The sequence below is a fragment of the Cynara cardunculus genome (assembly GCF_001531365.2).
Source record: "Cynara cardunculus var. scolymus isolate 2C chromosome LG 2, CcrdV1, whole genome shotgun sequence".
In the NCBI taxonomy this organism is placed as follows: domain Eukaryota; kingdom Viridiplantae; phylum Streptophyta; class Magnoliopsida; order Asterales; family Asteraceae; genus Cynara; species Cynara cardunculus.
This window is the reverse complement of record NC_037529.1, coordinates 37,032,809-37,041,459: the sequence shown is the minus strand read 5'-3', so window position 1 is coordinate 37,041,459 and position 8,651 is coordinate 37,032,809. Positions and strand designations below refer to the sequence as shown.

Genomic DNA, 8,651 nt, shown 5'->3' with positions numbered 1-8,651 from the left:
ATTCACCTGAGATATGAGATTTTCAAAAACAACCTTTCAAGTTGCACAAACAATGATAGGGAGCTCGTTAGTATGCGCAACGTTGACATGGTATGTATACAACATTTGTTGGTAATATTATCGTAAAATAAATTAAAGGTYCATTGAAATTATAAACGAYWGCTTAYGTATTTATAATTCCAGGTATTCTTCCCGGTTGTGGAAGAATCATTCTACTACATTGTTGTGTTTGATCYAAAACGACCCTCAATCGTTATCATTGACTCAAAGGATCGCGATGGCAATGTTGATGATATATACGGTCCTAGTCCGGTAATTTTGGTAAGTTACCAGTATTAGTTATCGCATTCTACATGTTTCATGAGTACCATATTTATCTTGTCAAATTTATTATTTATTCAGCAAGACATGGTGATACTTCACCTTTTGAGAGAGGGCCATGACGCGGGGAAGGTTTATGCTGAGATGGATCAAGAGCGAATAAGGACAAGGTGGCAGTTAAATGAGAGCTCAGTTGATTTGGGTGTAATGATGATGCGACATATGGAGACTTATTTTGGAGCCAATGGAGGGAAATGGGAATGCGGTCTTTACAAAGAAAGTACTAAACAAAAAAAATAGTTGAAGGATCTATGAACAAAGTATTGTTCGAAGATCCTACTGAGTGACGAAAACATCCAAAAGGCATCAATCATAAAGGAAGTGGAAAGAATTATTGCGATGGAGATGTCATTTAATTCGAATAAGACACGTGGGGCTACCCGAATCGGTCGGGGGAAGATGTAGACAACACATGTAGATGGATTTCTCAATGCTTTTTGAATCTTTCGTATTTACCTTATTTATAGTACACTATATGATGCTTCTGATAGTGCCTTCGGTGTTATCGCTACATCGCGTACCTCTTATGGTGTTTTTTTTTTGGTATCTCAAATTCTGATAAACCCTATTTCTACGTTTTAGTTACTCGGTGGAATGATACATGAATAGTTGGAATCAGGTTGATAATAGGGACTAAATTGATTCTTTTAGCATTGCACTTACTTAAAGTGATCCTGCTTGTTTTTTTTTTGTATTTCATGAACTGCATAGTTTCCTTGGTACCATGCTTTTTTTATGGGTTTTTGCATGTGTACAACTACCTAATTGTTCTCGTACGCTGCATTTGTTACATGGAATTTATTGGATAGGGAAAAAACTTTTCATTCCATGTATATAACTATTATATGATTTATAGATACGTTAGACAGGTTTTAGGGGCATTCTGATCATTTTAACTGTTTTGTCCCTGGTTTGTCCAAATTACCAAACACTGTACCTGCAATTTGTTTAGTAGTGTCTTAGTTGAACCAAACACCATACAAACAACTTGTGCTGTCGAGATCAGTGGATATACTATATGTGTACCAAACTCTACCTCAGTGTCCAATATTTTCTCTTGTTACAATAATTGTTATTATAGTCTTTCAGTTACTGGACGCAACTGAATTGTAGTTGCATTTGGTTAGGATATCCATATTTATGTTCGTGTTATAAATAATGATTGTTAAATTATTACAATGTTTCATTTTGAAATCTGACAATGGCTTAATTTTCAACAATTCATGCAGCAAACAATCATCGGGATCCTGGCGTCAAGTCTGTGAAATTGCATGCTGAAGTTGTAGTGGAACTGCAATAGCGCAACACTGCTGTACGGGTCTCCACGTTGAATAATTGACTAAAGAAAAACTTTATAACTTCTAGGTACTATTCCAACTTGATCGCATACATAATGAATTAGTTCTTAAAATAAATCACATATCTATGATAGACCAATACGTAATGCCTAACCTTAATAATGCACAGTTTAGTGTTTATGCTATGAAATATAGCATTGTTAGTTTGTTGTTGCAATAGATAGCTGTTGTGATAATATATAATTAGGCCATGACACAAAAATCTCCCTCACGTGGGATTTCCATTTCTAAATCATATGGCATCTACAGCATAGATTTTTGCAACATTCAAATGAGGATGTTGTTTGTTAACTTATCCAAATCTAGAGATTCCTGCATCATGCATGCTACAATGAACATAGGCTACTTTCTACATGAAAATGAAGGCACTATCAACAACACTGCTATATACCATAAATATTATAATTCAATTCTCATATGTTTAACCAACTCTATTAATAAGATAAGGACCATCAAAAACCTTCAAGTTCCTAACAAGATAATGTTTGTGCCAAGTATGTGATAATCGTATCAAAAAACATACGCCAAAAATGTCGAACGAACAATACGTCATCAAATTATAACGAAACGATAACACTCCTAACTACTTGAATATAACTAATCTACCAATTCTGGGCAATTACGTGAGTCATGTCCACTACGTTGTCCACAGGTTGCACATCTTCGTTTTGATTTTTTGCTATTAGTCTGGATTTTTTCAGATACACTTACCAGTCTTTTACCAGTCCCGCATCCCTTGTTCCTAATGCCAGAAGGTGGTAGAATATCCACCTCATCCGGTATTGAAACACCTAGATGTTCCCTAATTGCATCCATCCTCTGTTGAGATGGATTTTCATATGGAACTTCCTTCGCTATATCAAGCATAAATGTGTCAAGATTTCTCTCCAATCTAGCCAATATAGACTTATCATTCCGGGCGATGCTTATGATCTCGTCAACCTTCGAATATACATCAATAATGCACTTTTCTTTTTCGGCATCAACCTCGCCGTAACGAACCCTTGCAGATTGTATCTGTACTGGAACTAACTGTCGTTTCCATCACCGTAACACATATCTATCCGGTATTAATTCAACTTCATCGTTTATCAATACCTTGAACGCGTGACGACAAAGATAACCATTACGCGTGAATAGGTTGCACTCGCATTCGACGGTATTTGTTGAGTAATTACGGTTCACCTAGAGTACAAAGGTTTGCAAACAACCAAAATCAAACAAAAACTTCGAAAACATAAATAAAATTGTTGTGCGGAATAGGGATATGATACCAGATATGTGATGTTCTCAGATGATTTCTTCGTCTTGTGGCTTATCACGAATGTCTTTAAGACATCCCGGCATTCAACATTCTCTATAGCACAGCACCATACAGCCTTCTTTATCTCCTTTTGTATGTCAAAAAACACATTCCGACTGTATATTCTTGATGCATAACTTTCTAAACGCAACGGAGTAACAAATTTTGGATTAGTGGTTCTCGTTACTGTCTCATGAACAGATTGTCTGTATCTTTGCTTCTCTATAGCTACGTCGTAATTATTAAGGAATTGAACCAAATCAAACCAGTACGATTCATATATATTAATATACGAATTCGAACTCTCGGATCTTGAGGTTGTTTTCATTAGACCAGACATTGGAGTGTCCTTGTAAAAGGCAGGAATCCACGAGTGTCGAATTGCATACATATCTGTGAACCAAGTATCACCCCCCAGATTGTATTGCTCGATCATCTCATGCCAACGACGCTCAAACTTCGCTGGTCCAATATGTATGTTCCATACGAGCTTGTTGATTACTTTATTAAAATTAGGATCTTGATTTAGTGCGACATTGACCTGCGTGTATATGGCAACCACTAATGAAGCAAATTAAACATAAACATCATTTAAAATTACATAGCATTACATACATACAACTTACCTTTGAAGGCACTTTCTTCATAATGTGCCACATACAGAGTCTGTGTTTGGCTTCCGTAAGCACCATCGGGATAGCTTGCTTCATTGCAGAACATTGGTCTGTAATGACGAAAACTGGTTGCTTCTCATGACATTTTATAAAAGCCTTTGAAACCCATATAAAGTTCTCGATTGTCTCGCCACTGATTAGAGCGGACCCAACGACAACGGAAGCCTTGTGATTGTCAACGGCCAAAAAAGGCACGAAAATCATGGCATGCCTGCAACACAAATCAGCGAATTAGTTGTACCTATTTCTTTCCCACGTCATGATTCCATATAAATATAAACGCGTAATAATCTTTAAAAACTCTATGGCACTATGAATATTACTTGTTCGTGCGAAATGTCCCGTCAAATGATATGACATCACCGAATTCTTTGTACTTAATCCTAGAAACTTCATCTGCCCAAAAAATTGCGATCAACTCATGTTCATTATACATGTATTCGAAGAAATAACCTGGTACAACGTCACGTCTATTTGATAGTTTATTGATCAACATCGTTGCGTCCTTGTTCCCAACACAAGCAACAGCATCCCTCTTAAAATTCTTGAAATCAATTTCTGAAACTCGAGTATGCTCAAACCCCCCGTTCAATGTCGTTTGAATACGATGTGCCCTTCTCACACCGACTTTGTAACTCGAGCTGTTGAGTACAGTCTTGAAATCCGTATACTTCATCTGTCTATTTTTCCTAGAGAAACGACRATCGTTAWCGTTRAACAACKCATGGTTATGTTCCTCAACAAACTCGTATATCTCGTAACAACCCCCATCTTTCGTCAAGTGGATTTTTAGACATGCATTACAACCACAACGTTTTAGGTTCGTATTGCGATATCTTCTCTCACCGGGCTGAATATCCAAAGAATTAAATTGCCTTTTGTTTGGGTTACCCTCTCTACTACAGACAAACCATCTATTTTGAATGTTTTCGTGTTTGTTTGTTTTTTTTTTTTTTTGCATGTACACGAACATCAAAGCCGGCCTTGTCCGCGTAATCTCTGTACATCTTTTCAGCATCGTTTAAAGTTGCATATTGTGCATTCGTCTTTGGCTTAAGTGCGTCATCCACATTTGGGATAAAATACTTGCTTCCTTCTGAGGTCTCACCAATATCATATTCAAAATCGGTATGTGGAGGGGTGAGATCATCAAAACCTGCTTGTAAAGACGTAGTTAGTCTTGAAAACTAAAGTTTTTATTACACAAACTAGAGAATTAAAAAAATAGAACAGTGATGCAAGGTTCCATCTCAATTTTGGTGGGCATGTAAGTTTGCATTCTCATGACACAATCACAGTAGGTAGTGAATATCAATGTATAGAGTGAACATAATGTTGAACAATCGTAAATATTATACATATCGGATTTCAATCGTTCATAAAATATGAATGCTTTTTTTCAGCTATTAAAAATATTTACATTTAAAGTGTCCTGTCTCTTACATATATTAGCTATTACATGAAAAAGTTGTATTTGTGACAGCCTGCATATATCTTACACATCAACCTCTGTATGAGATATATTGGGTTCGTTTTGCTTTGCCAGGCTGTCATCTTTTGGAACTATTTAGAGCATGCAGGGAAAAATAACGTCAATTGATTGGACCTTCAACGAAGAGTGAGAATGAATGTTCCTAGTCGAAAATCCTCGACTTAGATCAATTTTAACTAATACTAGTAACCACTTTTCATAGTTGTCGACAACGGGGGTGTAATGAACATAAAGGACAGTTGCTATGTGTTCATATGAGTAGCTATTCATTATGGAATCTGGTACTAGTAGATAATGCAAGTACTTAGGAATCTGGTACTAGTAGATGTTGAAAGTAGTAGTATATTTAAAGTGGTGGTCTATGTGAAACCCAAACAAGTAGAAAGTGTGTAGGATGGTGATGATGATGGTGATGATTTTAGACTATCTAATGAACATTAGTTGTTCAATGTCGCCTTTAAATCCCACCGACTACGGCAATGTGATACGGTGTGTGTGAACAAGACCGATATCACATTGATTCAAAATTTGTTCATACATATATGGAAAGTAGCTGTTAATTCATATATCTTCATCTTGTTTCATTGTATGCAGAATCAATATGTTCAAATGAGTTGCTGTTCATGTTGATTTTAGACAACTATGTAACGAACATTAGTTGTTCATGTTGTCTTAGATATGTAAAATGAAGAACAGTTGTTTAAATAAGTTATATATCTCCCAGACTCAATCACAACATGGACGGTTAGGTGACACACACGCAGCACTTCCCGATAAAATGATTACAGGTCTGATTCTTTATGATATAAAAACAGAGTGAAAGAATAAGTTATATTATTTATACTTGTGTCATTGAAAATTGGAGTTAAATCCCACCGTCCTTGATTTGTTCGTGTGTGCAGCAGAAAAACATATGAATTTCTCGGGCATATCAAACACCAAAATGTACGGACGATGTTCAACATGTCAACAACATTCATTGCATCCAGATTAGCAGATAATTATCGAAGGTAACAACTGTTCATTTAAACGGAAAAAAGAATGATATTTGAGCACATACCAATATGAACGGTTTGATCATTTTCTTCACTTTCGGAATTCGAATTCCGAATGTATTCGCAAACGCTTTTGGCTTTTTCGTTCTTATTGTCGTCACTCTGTTTTACTGTATGAATATTCATATTACTTGAACTATAATGATATCTTGACAAAAGAGACGATATTCAATATTATACTATCAAAACCATGTTATATAGAACATATGTAAAAATGATTAACATGAAAAATTATGAACCATGATGTCATTATTAAATGATGATCAATTAGTATAACTTTAAGATTTGTAACTCCCATTTAAAAGATAAGGATATTTGGGAGTTACAAACCATATGCATATGTTCATATGCTCAGGTTCATATGTTTACATATTTTCAGCCCGGAAAGTGCACATATAGGACAAAAAACCGCATTCAAAATTGAGACAAGGGTGCATATATTATATTTTAATGTGCTGGGTTTAATGTGTTGGGTTTTTCAAGTGGCTATGCATTTCTTCATAGATCTTGTGGGGTGTTCATATTCACTTAAAATGTCTTCGCAAATTAATTGTGAACCTTGAGGTCATTAATAAATGAAGATCAATTAGTATAATTTTAAGATTTGTAACTCCCATTTAAAATATTTGGGAGTTACATAAGATTGAAAAATGACCTAAATACCCCTATCATTAAAATGTGAGTTACATTTGAACCAAACTAAAAAATGAAATGTGATTGGTTGATGTTGGTTAGCATAGTTAGTACAAAAAATTGGGTTAGTATTTGAACCAGCCCCTATATATATATATATATATATATATATATATATACTACATATATAACCATTTAAGACAAAGTCTTAAATACAAATCTTTAAACACAAGTTACAACCATTTTGTGCAAGATTTTCAAAAAACTCTTAAGTACAACTCTTCAAACATGTGGTACAAGCTTTTTATGCATTTACTTTATGGAGCCATCAGTCTTCACTTTCTTAAACTTTTACTTTTCCTTTTTAAATTCAAAATTCAAAATCAAAGCTTCAAAATATCTTTTGAATGTCAGCCATTACCAGCATCGTCGTCGTCCCTCTCTCTCCCGTGCTCTCCTCCATCGTCCCTGCTCTCTCCGGTGCTCTCCTTATCCTGCTCTCCTCCGTCTTACCAGCATCGTCGTCTTCTTTTATCACACAGCAGGTTTTCTTCATTTCAATTTTTCTACTCTATTCAATCATCTCCTGGTTCGATTCTTCATCTTTGCTCTCATAAGCCAAGTTCAATTTTCAATGGGCTTCAACCTAATTGTTTCTGTAACCCTTCTCTTTTTACCGATTCAGTAGCTTAAGGGACCCCTTCAATCGATCTCGGTGGTTCATTCTTTATTCAAGGTAACTGTAATGGTGTATGTTTGTAGTTTGCTCGGGTAGAATATTAGATGCATTAAGTGCTGCTTGATATTATATAGAACGAGGGTTGGTAAGTAGGCTTTACTTTTCCTTTTCATTTTTTTGGTGCTTTAATATTTTGCAGGTGGTTCTTTAACTCTTAATTCAGTAAGATGTGGTAGTTAAAGAAATTATTGTGTAAAACCCTCTGTTGGTATGAGACATTGACATGTGTAGATCTGCTGGTTCTTCCTTCTCCTGTTTGTGGAGATTAATTGTTGCTTTTTTTTGCAGTCGTGGCAGGAGTAGCACCAGAAGGTTCTCAGTTTGATACTCGCCAATTTGATACAAAAATGAATTGAGTTGTAAGTTTGTGTAATTTTTTCGTGTAGTAGCTACTTCATAATCAGATGTTGGTTTATATATAAGAAGCATTAGGTCTAGCTTTCAAGTGGGATTCGAGTAAGGTACTTGTTTTGCACTTGCTGATGAAATGCTTTTTGCTGCTGCTACAGACTGTCAACCGACGAGCTTACATGATATGATGAGGTTTATGATAGTTTTGATGCTATGGGCCTGGAAGAAAATCTTTTGAGAGGAATTTATGCATATGGTGAGTTTATATTATTCTTATCTTGCATATGGTTTTACTTCATATAAGCTGATTGTCTTGTTAGAATCATTCTTTATCAGATATGACATTTTTCTTTTGAATGCAGGCTTTGAAAAACCATCAGCAGTTCAGCAGAGAGGAATCGTCCCTTTCTGCAAGGGTCTTGACGTAATCCAACAAGCTCAATCTGGAACAGGGAAGACTGCAACCTTTTGCTCTGGTATCCTTCAACAACTCGACTACAATGTGTATTTACATGTTTTCCTCTAAAGGATGGCATATAAAAGATATCTAATCTTTCTAACTGTTGATGAACAGCAAGCTTCAGTCCATGTCATTTATAGTTCTTTAACAAGGTATAAAGGAAAACGTTATTGTTCAATACTTCCTATTGTTTCTATTTAGATGT

The 8,651-nt window shown here is 35.5% G+C and overlaps 1 protein-coding gene across 1 annotated transcript; it reads right to left on the bottom strand.

Annotated features, from left to right (window-relative positions):
- Nucleotides 1-1,922: 1,922 nt before the first annotated feature.
- Nucleotides 1,923-7,452, bottom strand: LOC112506072 (protein FAR1-RELATED SEQUENCE 5-like). The gene is made up of 8 exons (XM_025110099.1): nucleotides 7,318-7,452; nucleotides 4,682-4,903; nucleotides 4,040-4,566; nucleotides 3,669-3,927; nucleotides 3,014-3,583; nucleotides 2,838-2,924; nucleotides 2,451-2,756; nucleotides 1,923-1,982 (listed from the first exon to the last, which is right to left on the bottom strand). Exons 1-8 carry the CDS (start codon nucleotides 7,450-7,452, stop codon nucleotides 1,923-1,925), a joined length of 2,166 nt encoding a protein of 721 aa, XP_024965867.1.
- Nucleotides 7,453-8,651: the final 1,199 nt, after the last annotated feature.